This window comes from Pelodiscus sinensis, chromosome 2 (genome assembly GCF_049634645.1).
Source record: "Pelodiscus sinensis isolate JC-2024 chromosome 2, ASM4963464v1, whole genome shotgun sequence".
Taxonomy (NCBI): domain Eukaryota; kingdom Metazoa; phylum Chordata; order Testudines; family Trionychidae; genus Pelodiscus; species Pelodiscus sinensis.
The window spans coordinates 37,952,837-37,972,679 of NC_134712.1; the positions used below are offsets into that span (position 1 = coordinate 37,952,837).

At 44.3% G+C, this 19,843-nt stretch overlaps 1 protein-coding gene and 1 long non-coding RNA gene across 7 annotated transcripts in view; one reads left to right on the forward strand and one right to left on the reverse strand.

The window, feature by feature from the left end:
- Window positions 1-19,843, reverse strand: part of MATN2 (matrilin 2) — a 108,311-nt gene that overhangs the window by 36,567 nt on the left and 51,901 nt on the right. For all 6 annotated transcript variants that reach the window (XM_075920331.1, XM_075920332.1, XM_075920328.1 and 3 more), the window contains 3 exons: window positions 16,106-16,228; window positions 4,433-4,555; window positions 1,677-1,799 (listed from right to left, as the gene is read on the reverse strand). In XM_075920331.1, coding sequence (XP_075776446.1) covers window positions 1,677-1,799; window positions 4,433-4,555; window positions 16,106-16,228 — 369 coding nt within the window. The remainder of the gene's footprint in view (window positions 1-1,676; window positions 1,800-4,432; window positions 4,556-16,105; window positions 16,229-19,843) is intronic.
- On the forward strand, window positions 2,723-5,074 carry LOC142826987 (uncharacterized). Its single transcript, XR_012901303.1, has 2 exons — window positions 2,723-3,089; window positions 4,764-5,074. It is a non-coding gene; the product is annotated as an uncharacterized LOC142826987 (long non-coding RNA).

Here is a 19,843-nt window from a genome sequence, read left to right on the forward strand (position 1 = left end):
AAGGAAGATTAAATTCAGTGCCCAGAACAGTCCAGGAGTCACTAAGTAGTTTTAATTCTTCTGATAGGAATCCAAGCAACACCCAGAGAAAACTAAATTATCAGAGTTTAAAAACATCTTTTGAACTATGGAGGAAACAGGACTTTCCATTGGAAAATCAACAAAACTCTTAAAACAACAGCTGCTTCCCTATATCCATTGGTTCACTAGAAGCAATGGATCCATCCCTCATCTCTTTCTGCCCAGAAGGCAGGAGTTCTGTTCTGATAGCATTAGTTACCCCTCTTCTGGAGGGGTGGTTGGCTGGCTGGGTCTCTGTGGACTTGAGGGGGCAGGAGAGGGGGAATCAAAGGTGTTTCCATCCTCTGATTTGCATTATCTTTCCCTGGAATCTCCCTATGGCTTCATCTGTGCAGTTCCAGGAGGACCTTGCCAATGGCCGTTTCACTCTTGCTGAAACGGTTACCCAATGGCAAGGAAAGCAGCAGATTCAGAAGCTGCAATCAACATGCCTGGGGAGTGGTAGGGGTGGGAAGAGAGACAGGCCTATATAGTGTCTGCCAAGATCTTTGGTGAGGGCTGCCAAACCTCTCTGGCCAGCTTGGATAATTCCAGGAAGAAATAGAAAGGCAAAATGCACTACATTTTCCTTTATTATTGGCCCCTTCTGCTGATTTTTCCACTGGAGCCAGCAATTTACCCCATTAAAGTGAATCTTAACACCTATTAGCTATGTTAAGAATAGAAACATTGCTAGGGCAAATTTAATTTCTGATGTATTCTGGTTCCTATAAAAGCTGCATTAGTGACAGTTCTAATGATGCTCCTGAATAAATAATAAAACACACAGAGTGTGTTCACCCATGCACAGGGCTTTCAGAGCATAGGGTCCAATGATTTGTGCCTGTGTCCAGACATACAAGAGGGGTAGAAGACGAAAAAAGCAGCAGCACAAAGTTTGTGAAGAGGGACAATGAGCTGTCTGGCTTTAGAATAATATATCTACAATAGATCCCTTACCAACAGCAAAGAGGAGAGGATAAGAATACCCACTAACATCTTCCTCCCTGCCAGCAGGCTAGAAGAATAGGCAGCCAGAGATCCTGAGTGAATGGTAAATGAGACAGAGGCCTTTCCCCACCAATGAGATTTTAGAACTGCAGCCTGAAGATGGAAACTAAGCTGCTGCCTGCAAACGGGGATATTGTCTTTGTTGTAAGATATTCTGTAGATATGTATTTAATGGAGAGTGATGATGGATTTTCTCTGGAGGGATTTGTACATTCAAAGAAAGATGTAAGAATCCTGCGTAGATGGATGTGGGCTAATCTGTCCTTCACATGAGGTCTCATCCTGGTCTATAAAGGTTAGAGATTAGTATAAACTCTACAACATGAGGCTTGATATCCCTTCCAAACCATTTTATCATTGTTAATTATGATAACTCTGAATAATTTGACTCTTGTAAAGTTCTTGTCCTCAATGACTACCAGTGGCAGACAGAGTCACAGTTTAATTATTTATTGTATGAAAAAATGGTTTTTTAAATGATTTTTGAATGTTCCACCTATTTAATTTTATTTAAAGTTCCTTGTTCTTGTGTTAGGAGGTAGGGTGAACAGAAGCTCATGATCTGTCTTCTTTATTTTGATCAAAGAAATTATCAAAAGACTTACGCGTGCAGGTTTTTAGGTCTTCATTAATGACGAATCCTTCAGAACACTGACAAACATATGAGTCACCTATGTTCAGGCACATCTGCTCACAGCCATGGCTGCTCTCAGCACAGTGATCCACTCCTAATGATTCATGTTAGGAATTAATAAGACACATTAGAGATTTAAAGACCAACACCATGAAATGGAGCTAAGGGCTTGCCTCCACTACCGGGTGGATTGATGCTGTAGCGATTGATCGATTTAGCAGGTCTAGTGAAAACTCACTAAATTGACTGCCAATCACTCTCTTGCCAACTCCAGTACTCCCCTGGAACAAGAGTAATGGGAGTTGATGGGAGAGTTGTCCTGTTGACCCAGCACGAGCAGTAACTATCTAAGCTACTGGTATATCAGTTTGAGTTAACTGCTAACGTAACTCAAATTGCATAGCTTAGATTGACTTGTACGTAGAGTGCAGACCTGCTCTCTGTGCTGCTGAATTTGTGTACATATGGTTATTAAGAAAAAAAATCATAAACATTTGCACTTACATAGCTATTCCATTTAAAGATCCATTTGAAAAACATGAATTAATTTACACTTGTTACAACTCAGGGAGGTAGATTCTATCATCCCTATGTTACAGGCAACAAATGTAAGGCACAGATCTTGCCCACAATCTCACAGGATTGGGAATAGAGAATCAAGGAATCCTAATAGTGTTATGCCTTTAGTAACACAAAGCCACACTCTCTTTTTCACACATAGAAATCCCTTCTTTGTTCACCACATGTTTTTATCAGACAGTAAATGTGAATGTTAATCATTTATGAGTTTCAACTTATTCCACAAAAATGAGAGGATTATGAATACATTTTGAAACTGACAAAAATAATCTAAAAATATTATTTTGCTGCTAGGTTCTACCTGCTAAAGCCAAAATATGGGACACTTAAAAACTGAGAGTATAGGGAACTTAATGTAACCACTTTGCATTTTATTGATTCTGTATTTGTGATGGAAATGGTCTCTAACTCTCCCTTCCCCAAAATATATGTGAATTCTGCATTATATCTCATAACAAGGGGAAATTGAGAAATATCAATGATAGTTCATAAAGCAAAATATGTGTTTATGGGAATATGTAGTGTAGCTGCCAATTCAGTAAAAGTACAGAGCACTTTTAGGGAGCAAAAAACTTAAAAAAAATTTATAACAAGCTCCTCCCCTGAACTTTTTAGAGTGGACATGCTTCACTATTCTTAGTCATCTGGGTCAAATTCACCCAACTCAACTTGACTGAAGTCAATGTGACCTGAGATAAATGTCATCTATTATGTGTCAATTCTACATTTACAGATGCAGAAATTTACTGGTTTATCACACATATCCACAGCCATTTGCTAAGATGAAAGAGGCCTCCTGAACTGTGTAAGATTGGTTTTAAAATTATATATAATACATTTACAGGAATCTGTCCAGATTTAATATCATACATGGTCACAAATACTGTTGGATTGAACAAGTGAAGTTGAGATTGAAGTTTTCACTAGTTACAAGAAGTTCCAGTTGGCACATTCTCCTTTTTTCCATAAGTTTACATCATCATAAGTGGAGCTGTGTTTAGGGAAGTTATACAAGAGAGATGTGAAACAACTAAAATAAACAAACTAGTATCCAATTTGGCAAATTATGTCCTCAGATCACATCATCTGTTACAAATACAAATGCCCATTGTAATATGTATTATTAATATCAATTTCAAAATATAACCCCTCTAGTTTCTCACACTAAATCTTTCCATATGTTCTTTCAAGTAACAATGCAATCAGAAATCTGCCTATTAGCAGGCTTCTGGAACTACAGTAACTATACATTTAAGTCAACACTCATATTATGATACCTAAATCTGCAAAAATAAAACCCATACAAATAAAACGAGAAAAGGGCCAAGATTTTCAAAAGTGACTAGTGACTTGGGATGCCTCAGTCATGGAGTGCCCTATTTGTGACACCTCAAAGGGGCTATGCCTTTCAGAAAGTGCCAAGCACTGGGCCATCTGAAAAATCAAACCAAGTTGTCTAATTTACTTACATTACAGTGTATCAAAGTTTTCCTGTATGCTACAAATCCATCAATATTTTCCTTTCCTCACTGAACATAATAACTTTCTTATATATACAATTTCTTTGGGTATTTTTTCCAAATGGCATAGGTACATTAAGAAAAATTGCTGCTCTCTGCATTTTTAAAGTGTTGCTTTAAAGACACAAAATGGTTCTGGGGAAAATAATATATTTTGACATCTAGGGTTGGCATGATTTTTGTTAGAACATCATTTGTCTAGCAGTATTTCCATTCCTATATAGCAAAAGATGTATTTATATCAGATAGGCTTCAGAAGGGGAAAAAAAAAACCCCAACCAGCCTTCAAGGGGAAAAATCATGAGTATTAGGTGTATAACTGCCTAAATAGCAGCTAGTTTTGGATGCATTTGTAACAAACCATTTAAAATGTCAGGCTCCCCTTCTAAATAAATAATTCCTGTTATTAGAACTTTACAAGATGATAAACTTGTTCTCCACTGAGTGGATATATGCAGGCATCCTACCAACATTACCTCACTAGAGCTGGCTCTTGTTGGACTGTACAGTTACCACAGTGTACATAGCTCCAAAATATCCCAAAAGGGCCCCTGGAGAGTTCTTTCATTCTTTTCTAAACTCAGCCCAATGCAATAACTAATTGCTGCAGTTTGTGTGAAATACTCACTTCTGCACGTTTTGCCATCATGATTTAGGGTGTATCCACTATGACATCTGCACACAAAAGAGTCTTCTGTGTTAACACATTCCTGTTCACAGCCATGTTTACCCAAAGCACAGACGCTTATCCCTGTGGGGAGAGAGGTTAAAGAATACAAGCTAAGTATATGCTGATTACTGAACCAAAACAGTTTAGAGAATGTCATGCTTCTTAAATGGAACTAAACTTTATGTGACAGACAGACAGTTAATAAAACTGTGGGAAGCAGCAGATGTTGTGGTCTATTGGTAAAAATGTGCAAGACTTTGCTTTGATTCCTGTATTCTTTCTTCTCCAGCCATCAGAAGTAGCATCAACACTTTGGGGAGAAGGAGTACCTGGTACTACTCTGCAGTGACAAACGGTTCAGCTTAGAAAAGAGGGAGTATAAAAGTTGATGGATTGGTTTATTTTACAAGTCGTTAACATGAACCATGAAGTACAGAGTTTGGGAATGAGAGCTCCCTTCTGAAATACTATCAAACTTAAAGGCTGATCCAAAGCCCATTGAAGTCACTGAAAGGAATCCCATTGACATTAGTAGGGACATTATCATGTCCATAATTCACAATTGTGCTCCTCGTAATAAACATTATTCTTGGAAATGTTTGCAGGATTGGACCCTTTGCTTCTATGTTGATCAAGGAACACCTGCTCTGTAAAGTCCTGAATAAGGTCACAATTCTATATCTATAGGTTAGAGATTTGTGCATCTGTCTGCGATTCCGTTTGTTCAAGAACTCCTCCTGAACAGCAAGAGCTAGGACCACCAAATTTGGGATGCCGCTTCCTCATCTCCTAACTCAAAGCAAAGTCAAGATTTGGTTGTGCCAGGATAACCAGAAGTGCCGGGAAAGGGACTATTTTCCATGACATGGAAAGGGAGAGGCTGGGCTGTTTGGAGAGATGAGATACTGAGAGTGGCCACTGGGGGGCTGTGAGCCTACAGGGGAGAGCGTCCTCTGAGGGCAGCTGTACCACCAAGGAAGTGGCCAGCGGGGCTGGGGCTCCCCTTGCCTTCCAGCACACCAGAAAGTAGCTTCCCTGCCCCAAACCCTTTTCCCCCCTTCCAGCTCTTGTCCGCAGCATCAAAGGAAGGGGTGGCTGGGGGCATGGGCTGGAGGAGAAAAAAGACCCCTGGTAGCTGAGAGGCGGCTAGCAGGAGAGAAAAGGCCTGTACTAGATGGGATGCCCCACCCTGAGCCCCTCCTCATCTTCCAACCCTCACTCTTGTACACACCTCTGCCCCCAGACTCCTGCACTGTCCTAACACCTCCCCACAGCCCTGCCCTGACTTCTGCACCCCCCACATTGCCAGCTCCTGCCCTGAAGGACCTGGGCAATGCCAAGTAAGTCTGCTAGTAAAATTATAAAAATAGCAGCAATTCAGACTGCTGTTAAAAATGATACCAGTTCATGAAAAGTGTTTCCTTAATTCAGAAAGCACATACCAAAGCACACAATTTTTGTGAAGATGAAAGACATTTCAGAGGAATCTATTTTCTTAACTTTACTGTATCTGTCTGAAATAATATGTGAGTTTACAATTAGGGTGCATCTACATTGCACACATAGGTCGAAATAAGATATGCAATTTGAGCTACACAAATTGCGAATCTTATTTCGAAATTTGGTGCTGTCTACAGTGCCAAATTTTGAAATAAACCCGTGTGGAATGAAGGTTACAGGGACATTGGAATAGTGAGCCTGTTATTTTGAAATCTATTTCAAAATAACAGGCTAATTTAAAAGACATGGAATATCTATTTTGGGATACCTTTGGTATCCCGAAATAGCATCCCAGTCTAGATATACCCTTAGAGAAACATTAATACTGCCTCTCTCTCTTGGTTTTCATAGTATTTAGGTACTAAGAAAGGCTATCATAGAATCATAGAGCTGGAAAAGACCTCAGAAGGTCATCAAGTCCAGCCCCCTGCTCTAGACAGGCTAGTTTCTTCATCTGCATGTAAGTGTTATATATGTCTTAAGAAACTTTCATGATGCATCTGCTTTGATGCAAGCTTGCTTGGCCCCATATCAGAGGAGCTACACCATAGAAATCATAGAAATGTAGGACTGGAAGGGCCCTTGATAGATCATCTAATCCAGTCTCCTGCTCGGAGGTTGGGTTTACCACACAAAGTTAGGTCAACATAAAGTGCTTTGCATCCACCTAGCTGTGCATTTGTCTTCACTTAAATTGGTCTCCCACCAGTATAAGTGCCCCTTTCTGTTAGCAAAGTAGCACTGACCTCCCGAGCAGCACTGAACTACTGACGGAGATCAATGCAATACAAGTGTAGACACTGCATTACCTATGTTGGCCCTAACTAGTCCTCCAGCAGCTGACTGCTCTGGCTACAATTGTTAATTCCTCTGCCCAGATGTCATATATATCAGAAGCCCTCACTCCTTTACAATCCTTATAATTTTTGAAATGCCTTTTCCTGGTTGTCCAGTTTGGTGAGCACTCTTTTATCTGCTCTCCTTCGCTGAGTGCAAATGCTCAACTGATCATCCCATTTATATGCTCCAGATACACTCTTGCCTATTGGATCTCCTGGGCCAATGGGGAGAAGAGGCTTTGCATGCACAGCTCTGAACCAGAAATACCAGCATGTATGAGCAGCTTGCTCAGGGAGGCGGGAAAAGGGCTACAACAGGGACCAGCAGCAGTGAGAACAACGAAAGCTAAGGAACTACAGTAGGCACATCAGAAGGTCAATAAGGCCACTGAAAAATCAGTCTGGTGCCTGTGATGTGATGGTTGGTCTGCAGTGGCCCATATAGGGTTAAAACAATCCAAAGTAAAGAAGGGGGCTGGGACCCAATCAGAGGAAGGCCAGAGAGAGCCAATCAGGGCCTGGCTAGGCCCTATAAAAAGGACTTCTGAAGGGCTCACTCACTTTCCTGCTTCAGCTGTGGAGCAGGAAGGACCTGGCTGCCTGGGAAGCTAGGGAGGGTACCTGAGACAGAGCAGTGCTGGGGAAGGACAGGCAGAGGTAGGCAACTATTGCCAGACAAATCCCCCAGGCTGAGGCCTTGCTTTCAAGGCTTGAGAGGTATTAGGGCTGCAGGGAGGCAGACAGGGCAGGAGATGGCAGCAGGGTTTACTCACGCTTTGCAATGATGAGTGGCCATTTCAGACTGCAGTTTTCCTGAGACAGGGGATATGATGTCTGGCAGTGGGTTACTGAGGCAAGTTGGGTACAGAGAGTTGGGAGAGGAGGACTCCAGAGTGTGGGGGCACTGCTGCAGGGCAGTACTGCTGGGGAAGGGACATGGGGCCGGATGTGATCAGTGGTGGAGACACTAACAGGAGGCAACTAATGGATTGGAAAAGGCCAGCAGATGGCGCTCCAAAGCCAAAGAAGAGCTAATCCCAGACTAACCAGCAGGAGGCGCCATGGTAGCGAGCACTGAGCCACATCACAGACCAGGTGCTTTCACAAAGAGCTGCGTTCCATACTTGGTGGAAACCCCACCACCATCTCACATACCATCATAGATACCTCTGAGGAGCCCAAGTCACCGGCCCCTGCAGTGAACAGCCAGGAGAAGGAGTATGGGGGACAAGTGACTGGGGGAGGAGAGGGGAGGTCCAGTTGTGCTGTGACCTAGGACCAGTATTTGATTCCACAGCAGACCAGCCAGCCCCTGCAGTTGAGCATGGGTGAGCCCAATGCATGGGAAGGAACCTCAGGTAAGTGGGTATATGAATTTGCCAACTTAGGAGCTATCAAATTTTCATTAATTTACTCGTATTACAAGAGGTGAGAATACAATAAAGAGGCAGAGTTGCTATCTACTTTTCATTCCCCTCAAGGGCCATGTGGAGCACTTTGTTTACGTACATAGCAATGTCTGAGTCCTCCTGAAAGGCCATGGAGGTACACTATAGTCCTCTCTTGAAGGCTTCTAGGGATGGCAGCCCTATTTCTTTCTCTGTGGTAGGACACTTTCCTATGCCAGGTGTCGATAACTTCAGCAAGCACCATTCGAGCACATAGTCTAGCAGCATTCATACTCAGGTGACTTCAAAATGCCAGCAACAGTTGTGCTTTCTCTGCCTTTGTTACCTTCAGAAGGGAGTTATCAGCCATAACCACTACCACCTGTGAAAAATGGTGCCAGTGCCCTATACGAATAGTTTCATGCAACCAAGCAACTCCCTCTTTGTTTCCCTCACCCCAGGAGGCCATACTCACCAGCTACGTCTAGACTGGCATGATTTTCTGCAAATGCTTTTAACAGAAAAGTTTTTCCATTAAAAGCATTTGTAGAAAAGAGCGTCTAGATTGGCACAGACACTTTTCCACAAAAGCACTTTTTGCGGAAAAGCGTCCATGCCAATCTAGATGCAGTTTTGCGCAAGAAAGCCCCGATCGCCATTTTCGCCATCGGGGCTTTTTTGCACAAAACAGTTTTCAGCTGTCTACACTGGCCCTTTTGCGCAAAAGCATTTCCGGAAAAGGACTTTTGCCCGAACGGGAGCAGCATAGTACTTGCACAAGAAGCACTGATTTCAGACAGTAGAAAGTCAGTGCTTTTGCGCAAAATCAAGCGGCCAGTATAGACAGCTGGCAAGTTTTTCCACAAAAGCAGCTGCTTTTTGTGGAAAAACTTGCCAGTCTAGACACAGTCACCATGTCTTGAGCAGAGAGTGGAACCAGCAAGCCAGTGCTGCACCAGACCCTTAAGGTCTGGAGGGTAAATACTGCAGAGAAGATGGAGAAGGAAGGAGCAGACAGGAGAAAAGTGCAGGAAAAGGTGAGGGAAATGAATGAGGACATAATAGGGCTCCTCCATCAGCAAAGTCAGATGCTGCAGACTCTTGTGAACCTCCATGTTCAATGGTTTTGGGCTAAGCTCCCATTGCAGTCTATGGAGAACTGCAAAATAGCAGCCCCTTGCCTGAATTCCACTGGGCTTTAGGGTCAGCCCATCTGCCTCTCTTACTCCACACTGTGGGAACCATGGTCAATCACAATTTCACCTACAGTGCCTGATAGACCCAGGACGCATGGATGCATTCCTACAATAAACATCAATGTTTTTTCCTCTTGTTTATTTATAGTAAACTATAATAAAAAATAAAATTGTTAGACACATGGCTGAATATAATTTGTTGGGGGAAAGTCAACCTGGTTTCAGTAATGAGAAATCATGCCTTACTAATCTACTAGAGCTCTTTGAGGGGGGCAACAAACATGTGGAAAAGAGGAATCCAGTGGTTATAGTGTATTTAGATTTCCAGAAAGCCTTTGAAAAGGTCCCTCACCAAAGGTTCTTAAGTAAAGTAAGTTGTCATAGGATAAGAGGGAAGGTCCTTTTGTGGACTGATAACTGGTTAAAAGACAGGAAACAAAGGGAAGGAATAAATGGTAAGTTTTCCGAGTGGAGAGAGCAGGGGCAGATATAGGGCAGGGCGAGTGGGGCGGTCGCCCCGGGCCCCGCGCTTCAAGAAGCCCTGTGCATGCGCCATGGCAAAGGGGAGCCCCACGAAATTGGGCTGCCCTGGGCCCCACAAAATGGTCATCTGCCCCTGGGAAAGAGGTAACTAGTGGGGTCCACCAAGGGTCTGTCCTGGGACCCATTCTATTGAACTTATTTATAAATGATATAAAGAAAGGGGTAAAGAGTGAGGTGGCAAAATTTGCAGATGAAACTAAACTGCTCAAGATAGTTAAGACCAAAGCAGACTGTGAAGAACTTGAAAAAGATCTCACCAAACTAAGAGACTGCGCAACAAAATGGAAAAAATTCAATGTTGATAAATGTAAAGTAATGCACATTGGAAAAAAATAATCCCAACTACACATACAATTTGATGGGGACTAATTTGGCTACAACTACTCAAGAGAAAGATCTTGGAGTCACTGTGGATAGTTCTCTGAAAACATCCACTCAGTGTGCAGTGGCAGTCAAAAAAGCAAATAGAATGTTAGGAGTCATTCAAAAAGGGATAAAGAATAAGACAGAAAATATCTTATTGCCTCTATATAAAACCATGGTACGTCCACATCATGAATACTGCGAACAGATGTGGTCGTCTCATCTCAAAAAAGATATATTGGCATTGGAAAAGGTTCAGAAAATGGCAACAAAATGATTAGGGGTTTGGAACAGGTCCTATATGAAGAGAGATTAAAAAGACTTGGACTTTTCATCTTAGAAAAGAGGAGACTAAGGGGGGATATGATACAGGTCTATAAAATCATGACTGGTATGGAAAAAGGAAATAAGGAAAAGTGATTTACTTATTCCCACAATATAAGAACTAGAAGTCACCAAATGAAATTAATAGTTAGCAGATTTAAAACAAACAAAAGGAAGTTTTTCTTCACTCAGCACATAGTCAACCTGTGGAACTCCTTGCCAGAGGATGTGGTGAAGGCTAGAACTTCAGCAGGGTTAAAAAAAGAGCTAGCTAGATTCATGGAGTTTAGGGTCCATCAATGGCTATTAGCCAGGATGGGTAGGAATGGTATTCCTAGCCTCTGTTTCTCTGGAGGTGGGTGACAGAGGAGGGATCACGTGAGGATTACTTGTTACAATCCCTCCCTTCGGGGCATCTGGCATTGGTCACTGACGGCAGACAGGATACTGGGCTAGATGGACCTTTGGTCTGACCCAGTATGGCCATGCTTATGTTCTTATATTCTATTAAGGTTCCTAAATATTTTTAAGTTAAAACGCATTTACTTTTAAATTCTTAAGATTTTTTGGAGCTGTTATTCTAACTAAAATTCTTTTGTTTAAAAAATTATTAATCTTGGCTTTCAACACATGGTGGATAATGCTTAGTGGAAATGAAATTAGCGGTATTGTATGCTCACAACTCACAGGATCAGTGTAATAATCAGAAATATACAGCAAGCCCCCCAACATGAACAGGCGCAGTGTCAGCACTATTTGTAATAGGCCCCCAAACTGCAGTTTTAGGGTGACCATGGTTCATCCAAACAAATGACTGTGACACACTGTTAAAGTGCTCTTTGAAAGCCCACTAAGCTCTATAGCTCCTCACTGAGCTCATCTGATGGCCCTTGTGTCTGGCTATTCAAACTCTTCAGCATATAGCCACCATCCCTGTGACAAGTTTCTCTCCTTTGCTTCACAAGTATTGTGCAGGACACAATGGGCAGCTAGAATCATTGGTGGGGTTTTTTGCACTGAGATCCAGTCTGGTGAGTAAACAACACCATCACCTTTCTCAGTCTACCAAATGCACATTCAGCTGGCATTCTGTACCTGCAGGTGCTGAATCTTTCCTTGCTATTGTTGAGGTGGCCAATGTGTGGCTTCATGAGACAGAGGAGCAGAGCCATTCCATGCATAGGACAGCTCAGGACCGCTGGCCCAGGTCCTGTGCTTCAAGGGGCCCTGCGGCAGCCACCTCAATTGTCCTATGCAGGGAACCCATTAGGCTCAGGATGGCCTAGAGGATTACTGGGGGTTGGCATGGGGTGGCATAGGGGTCAGCCCCCCTCCCACATTCACTCTGTGTGCTCTGTGGTGAGGCAATCTATGGCAAAATTAGGGATATATATGACATCTATTGCTCCACCACAGTTCCAGAACCTGACTGGTACCAATACATCCACTTTGTCCTGCACATTGCCCACAGCCAGTATTCCCTTTAATTTTTTCCATCCATGAGTGGGATACATTTTGTTATGTGCACATGTGCACCGACAAATAGAAACCCATGCTGCCAGCTGTGAGCACTCTGCTAATCAGCTGGGCAGCACCTGAATCTCTCCTGGGCAGATGTCCAAGCGCTCTGCTTACAGGAAACACTAGTCAGAGTGCTGCACAGCAAGAGATGTTTAATGGCCTTGCACACTTGCATAACAAAGGCCCTCACTGGGGATTTTCCCACTCCAGAATGAATTCCCATGGACTGATAACAATCCAGCGTTACAAGTTTCCACAGTGTTTCTTCACTGTCTCTGCAGCTCTCAGTCTGGTGTCCTTATGCACACAGATCAAGGAATGTAGCCTTGTGTGTCTGAAAGTTTCGCAGCTTCTGCTAGTCGTTGCAAACTGATATTACAATACGATCCCACCAGTTAGTGCTTGTTTCTCAGGCCCAGAAATAGCACTCCACCATCTGCTGCTGCTCTGTGAATGACACCGATAACCTTGAAATTGGTTCTCACTAATGTCCCATCGCAAACTGACCACCATGTTCCTTGCACCTCTTCTTGTGGTTCTATAAATACCAGGGGATTTTGCTTCCTGTGCTTGAAGTTCTCATAACAATAGTTCAGAGCTGTGCAAGCTTCATGCTGTGCCAGAGACAACAGATCTCATACAGGAAATTGAAAAATAGGTGCAAAAATTATGGGAGAGATAATATTATGGAATGTAGAACAGTGCATTATGGAGGTTGACCCTTGATTCCAGACACCACTGTAATGGGCCCTGTTTCTGTCCCACCATGCATTGCCAAAAGTACCTAAAAGACAATGTGCTGACTGGTGGCAGGTTGCACACTGAAATATCTTCTACACAGTGCCAACACAAGGAGGCAAGTATGTATGCCAGGCATGTCCAAAGTCCGGCCCGCGGGCCAATTGCGGCCCGTGTTCCGGTTTAATACGGCCCCACAGGTAATTTGGCAATATCTATCTTTTATGGCCCCCAACGAATCCATGTGTATTGAGATGAATACATTGTAAAATCTCAGTTAGTCAGTTGGTCTAAATCAGTTATAAATGTATTTGGACACAACATGTATACTTGGTGTTATGTTCCTGTTCATATTTTTTGAACTTAAAAGTTGACGGACAACCTTTATTACCAATAATATGTAATGTACTTTACAATGTTCCTGACATATATTTCAGCTTCCTGGATTTTTTTTTCGTTTGGGCTTCAGATATGAAAGGCAGAGTGATTTAACACCTGTTTAGATTTGTCATCCATGTGACGAAATGAAAAGCATGCCGTTTGCAATAAACTTTGCATAAAATAGTTCATTTGCATTTAATTTTAATGGTTCAAAGAATGTCAGGCAACATGGTCGGCCCTCACGCATGTTCACTTCATCAAATCTGGCCCTCTTTGAAAAAAGTTTGGACACCCCTGATGTATGCACACAAGTAATATACTAACTACTACAGCTTTATGCTTATGTAACCTGCATCAGCAATATTTTCTAATGTAGATGTGGCTTAAATGTTATCCATAATAGGCATTTGTCTAATGTTCTTAAAAACCTCCAGTAATGGAGATTCCACATCCTCCTTAGGACATTTGTTCTATACCAAGGTTAATGCCTCATTTTAGGAAGCAGATACAACTTTGTTTTCTAAACTTCGTAAGAAACTGAGATGGTAATTTGAAGAACTCTGTAGTGTTTTATATATAAACATGAACTGCTTTTAATAATTAAGTAATACATTTCCTACTTTCCCAAACCTAGTCAAAGGCATCCATTTTTGGCTAAAACATACATTTGAAGAATTTAGGTAAAACCACATGTGTTAACAGCAAGCCCAAAGTAAGAAAATTTCAAAGAAGCAATGTGCACTCTAGTTTTGAGCCATAATGTGTCTCATATTACTCCCCAGAATTGCATCAAACTCTTTAGAAAAATTCTAATGTGGTGTAAAATCTGGCCTGCAAAATATCAAGGAATTTGGTTTAGTTTTGGGCAAAGTTATGGGGTGGAGGAAGCGTCTTAGGTTAAAAATCAACATTACAATAGAAGTTTTGTTTCACTCTTTACTAAGGAAGAGATTATGATCTTTCTGGAAAGTCAGCCATATGGATTTTGAGATGTAAAAGCAGATAAACTTTATTACATACTATTGGATAGGGGTGGCCGACCAGTTACAGACTAAGAGCCAAAATAGCTGTGAATAGTAGAACCATGTATTATATATAAATACAGGCAGTCCCCGGGTTACGTACAAGATAGGGACTGTAGGTTTGTTCTTAAGTTGAATCTGTATGTAAGTCGGAACTGGCGTCCAGATTCAGCCGCTGCTGAAACTGATCAGTTTCAACAGCAGCTGAATCTGGATGCCAGTTCTGACTTACATACAGATTCAACTTAAGAACCCCAGGCGTCCCCAAGTCAGCTGCTGCTGAAACTGATCAGCGGCTGATTCCAGGAAGCCGGGGGCAGAGCAACTCTGCCTCAGGCTTCCTGTGGTCAGCTGCTGGTCAGTTTCAGCAGCGGCTGACTTGGGGACGCCTGGGGCAGAGCAGCTGGGGTGCTGCTGGGTTGCTCCAGTAGCGCCGCTCCTCGGGCTGAAACTGACCAGCAGCGGCTGAATCAGGACGCCTGGGACAGAGCAGCTGGGGTGCTGCCGGGTTGGTCCAGTAGCGCCAAGGAGCGGCGCTGCGGGACCAACCCAGCAGCGCCCCAGCTGCTCTACCCCAGGCGTCGTGGGCAGAAAAGCCTGGTCTGCTGGGGGGGAGGGGGCACTAGCTGCGCCCCCCCCCCCCCCCCCAGCAGACCAGGTAGACGTGGAGCAAAGCCGCGGAGGACACCTGCAGCGGGACAGCCCAGACGCGCTGCGGGCGACCTCCGAGGCTTTGCTCCCTGTCTCCCTGGTCTGACCAGCAGACCAGGGAGATGGGGAGCAGCTTTTCTCGCCCCGGAGGACGCGGGCGGTGGGACCACGGCTCATCTGGGCGTCCCGCTGCTCCCGTCCTCCGGGGCGAGAAAAGCCCCGTTCGTAAGTCGGATCCGCATAACTCGGGGACTGCCTGTAAATATAAAACACATAACAGAGTAATAGAAGACAAATATTAACAGACCATTTACTAAAATGTGAAATTCTGTGTGTACTAAGGATGTGAAATACCAATTAATTTACTAGACGAATGGCACTTCTGCATTCCTCCTTTGAAATGTACAAGAACCCCAGTGGGGGCTATTTGTGTATTTCAAAGCTGGAACTCCGTGTGCAGCCCGGGGCCAGTGGGAAATCCCACTGACTTCAGGCTCCACATGGGTGCTTCTGCTTTGAAATGTACAAGAACCCCTGGAGGCTCTTGTGCATTTCAAAGCAGAAGTGCCCGCATGGAGCCTGCGGTCAGCGGGGGACTCAGAGTCCTCCGCTGACCCTGGGCTCCATGCAGCACTGCCATTTTGAAATGCCACGTGGAGTTGGGCTCAGCTGGGGATTCCCTAGCTGACCCCAGGCTCCATGAGGCATTTCCACGGAACCTGGGATCAGCTGGGGACTCGGGCTCCATGCGGCATTTCCGCAGAACCCGGGGTCAGCAGGGGACTTTCCAGCTGACCCCAGGCTCCACGGCACTGCTGCTTTGAAACAATGCGGCATCATTTCAAAACAAGCAGTACCTCATGGAGCCCTGGATCAGCTGTGTGGCATTGCCCCTTTGAAACACTGCCATGGTGTTTCAAAGCAGCAGCACTGCATAGAGCCCAGACCCCGGGCGGTGCTGCTGCTTTGAAGTACCCCTTCTTCTCCTCCCTTTGCTCCCTCTATCTGATAAAGGCAGCAAGGGGGGAGGGTGAAGCAACTAGTCGACTAATCCTTAACATCCTTACTATGTATTCATAAGAGCTGCATTTCTCTGAGCAAAGAGCCGCATGCAGCTCAAGAGTCACAGGTTGGCCACCCCTGCTATAGGACAACTTAAACTTACTTTTGCAAGTTCTCTTATCTGGATTAAGAGTAAATCCTTGTCGGCACTGACAAAAATAGGAATCATCTGTATTTACACACTCCTGTTGACATCCATGGTTCTGCAAAGCACAATAATCTGGTCCTGAAAAAAATGTGTATAGAAAAGAGGAACACAGACAAATAAATTAAATTAAAAACAATTACCTCAATGAGCATCTCGCTTTCTGGATATGCTCCTGACACTTTGCCATACTGTCTCAAGCTGTGAAAACAGAATGTTCCATTTTCACACAGACAGTAATAAATCATACATATTTTTAGTGAATCTTTGCGGCATAAGTTTTCAATGGGAGGATGTACAGAAATGAGTGCTAATACGTTTGAGATTTCTGCAGCTAAATACCCATTGATCACATTGAAAATGTATTATTTGTTTTTTAACAAATGCCCTGGTTATACTATTTTACTGTGTGCAAATTAGATATGATTTATAAGAAGAAATATGCAGTATTCATATGCTACTGGGTACCTTGCACCACATCAGAGCATTATGTCACTGTCAAAGTCAGTCAGAACAACGCGGGTTTGCTTTGCAGTTCCCTCATATAAGTTGCTCTTGATCAGAATTTATAGGCAACCGCTATAACCAATGTATAAAGTATGTTTGAAAAGAAAGCTCACTGTGCAGTAATTAGTGGGATCGACGCACACTTCACTCTGTGGGGAATTCTGCAACAACTGCAGAATTCCCCCAGGACTAACACTTAGGGCCTGATCCTATACCAGCGTGACGTGAACAAGAGGTTTGTAATTTACTTTACTTTGAAGGAGCATTTGACCATAAGGGCCTCTCTGGTTTTATATCAGAATAGCACCACTGAGCTCCGTGGAGTTACTCCCGATTTACACCAGTCAGAATTAACCCCTAACACCTCCTTCCTGGTACAACTAAATAGGAGGGCAGACATTAGCTACTTAGAGTCAGATTTTTAAAGGTAGGGATGCCTGGAAGACATGAATCCAATTTGTGAAACATGTTGAGGTTTTGTGGTGTGCTTTCTTTCTTCACTGGAAAAAAAAAACTGAGAGACTTCCAAATTTTTCATAAAAAAAACCCACAGAGGCCTGCTTAGGGCAGAACAGCCAATAGTTTGGGCACTCACCTAAGAGGTAGGAGATACCCAGTTTGACTCACTCCTCTGAATCAGTTTCTCTTAATCTCTCCTTTTGGAACTCTTCCACTTTCGGGCTGAATGTGATAATCACTGGAATGGCTGTTCTGGTTCCTCTCATCAGAAATTCCATCTTGGACCTGAGAAACATTCCCAAGGAACATTCCATCACAACCAATTTGTTTCCATTAAAAGTTTTGATTTTGACAGATCAGTATTTTCAGATGGAGAAATGTTTGGAAAAAAAATTCTGCCCAATTGTTGCTTAGGCTCCTAAAGACATAGGTGCCCATCCGCATCTGTAGGTGCCCATATACCTTTACAAATCTGACCCTTAGAGATGAATGAAAGATTATCTAGAAAAACTTGATAGTGCAGAGACTGTCTTTTTTATATGTAACAAGAGGGGCTCCCCTTCCCTATGAAGGAGCAGAATCAGCAACAAGGACAATGGCAGGAAGGCACTAATAAGTATTCCAACAGCCAGGGTGTACCACAGTGCACCTGCTTGGGAGGATGGGCTACCAATGGCAAACTCCAAGAGCAATGTGTCTTGTAGTGAACTATGAGGTGGTGGGTAGTTCACACCTCTCCGTGCTTTTGTTCCATGCTGTCTTGGTAACATTTCTATTTTCAGGCATTTCTTTGTAAGCATAAGGGGCTAGAAGCTTACTTTTTTATTTTTGTAAATGAAACCCAAATGTATGATGTAATCAAATGACTCTAGGAGTTAAAGCTCAAGGCCTGGGCCTACAGTACTTATCTCTATCTAGTCCTGCACTTGGCTAGGGTTGCCAGGTGTCCAGTTTTCAATGCCCGGTCAAAAAGGGACCCTGGTGGTTCCAGTCAGCACTGCTGACTGAGTGGTTAAGTCTGGTCGGTGCAGGGATAGCAGGTTTCCCATCAGGCTCCGCAGAAGTGGCGACATGTCTCTACCTCATCTCCTAGGCAGAGGAATGGCCACAGGGGCTCCGTGTGCTGCCCCACCCTGCCCCAAGCACCAGGTCTGCAGCTTGCATTGCCCTGGAACCGTAGCCAATGGGAGCTGCGGGGGTGGTGCCTGAGGGAGGAGGTAGGGTGACCAGATATCCTGTTTTTAAGGAGACAGTCCCGTATTTAAGCCTTCCTTCTGGTGCCTCTACTTAAAAAAAAAAAACAGGTCAATTGTCCCATATTTCCTGTCTCTCTCCTCCCATCATACTGGTGGATCCTACTGCTGGCTGGATCTTTGTTCCCCAGCTGCCCATCCACCAGTGGTGAGTGAGTTGGGGTGTGTGTCCAGTGGCTGACATTGGGGGTGAGTGTGCAACGCTGGTGGTCAGGCAAAGCTTCAGTGTGTGGGACCAGCTGCTCCCCTTGCTGGTCTGTCAGTGCCGCAGGCCCACTCTCAGCCAGTAAGCCCCCACCCCCCTCCATTTCCAGCCAGCACTGGCTGCTTGCAGTGGTGGCTGGTGAGTGTGGGCTGGCAGTGGCTGGTTTGTGTGTCACTTCTGCTGCCTTTCAACAGCCCCTTACACGCTTCTCCTCTGCCTGCTGTGCCCATTCATTTCCCTGTCCCACTGCTCCTTCAGATCCCTCCTCAGCGGGGTGCACCCCACTCCCAGCACTGTGTGAAGAACCAGCCACTGGCTGGATCATTCAGCTCCCTAACAGCCTAGCTGGCAGGCTCCTTCCTTCCCCCACTGATTCTGGCTAGGCTGGCACCCAGGGAAAGAGTAATGTGCAACAAGCCTCAGTCAACTGGATGTGAATTTGAACATTTGTCCTGCACCGTTCCGACTGACTGCCGTTGAGCTTGCTTGAATACCAGTAATTTTACCAGGTGTCCTGTATTTGGCATAGGGAAATGTGGTCACCCTAGGCAGAGGCAAAGTGCAGAGCCATCTGGCCCAGGCTCTGCCTATGAGCTGAGGGACATACTGCTGCTTGCAGAAGCCTCCTGAATTGAGTGCTGCCCAGAGCCAGCACCACAAAACCTCTCCCACCCCCACCCCCAGTCCTCTGCCCCAGCCCAAACTCCCCTCCCACACTCTGAACCTCTTAGTCCAAGGCCAGAGTCTCTTTCTGCACCTCACACCCTTCTGCTCTGATCCCAGCCATGAGCCTGCATCCCCAGCTGATGCCCTCACCCACTTCTGCACTCCAACCCCCTGCTCCAGACCAGTGAAAATAAGTGAGTGAGTGAGGGTGTGGGGAGAGCAAGTGACAGAGGGAGATGGGATAGAGTGAGTAGGGGATGGAGCTTCGGAGAAGGGGTTGGGTGGAGGTGGGGGGGGGGGGCTCAGGGAAGGGATAGGGATGTTTGATTTTGAGCAATTAGAAAGTTGGCAGCCTTAATCAAAGCATAAATAAATAAAGCAAACTAGCTAGCTTGACCATTTTGGCTCCATCTTTCCTAGAATGAGTAGAATCTTGTCTTGTTTTTTAGCTCTCATTGGGTATGTCTACACTACCCCGCTAGTTTGAACTAGGAGGGTAATGTAGGCATACCGCACTTGCAAATGAAGCCCGGGATTTGAATTTCCTGGGCTTCATTTGCATAAGCGGGGAGCTGCCATTTTTAAAACCCCGCTGGTTCGAACCCC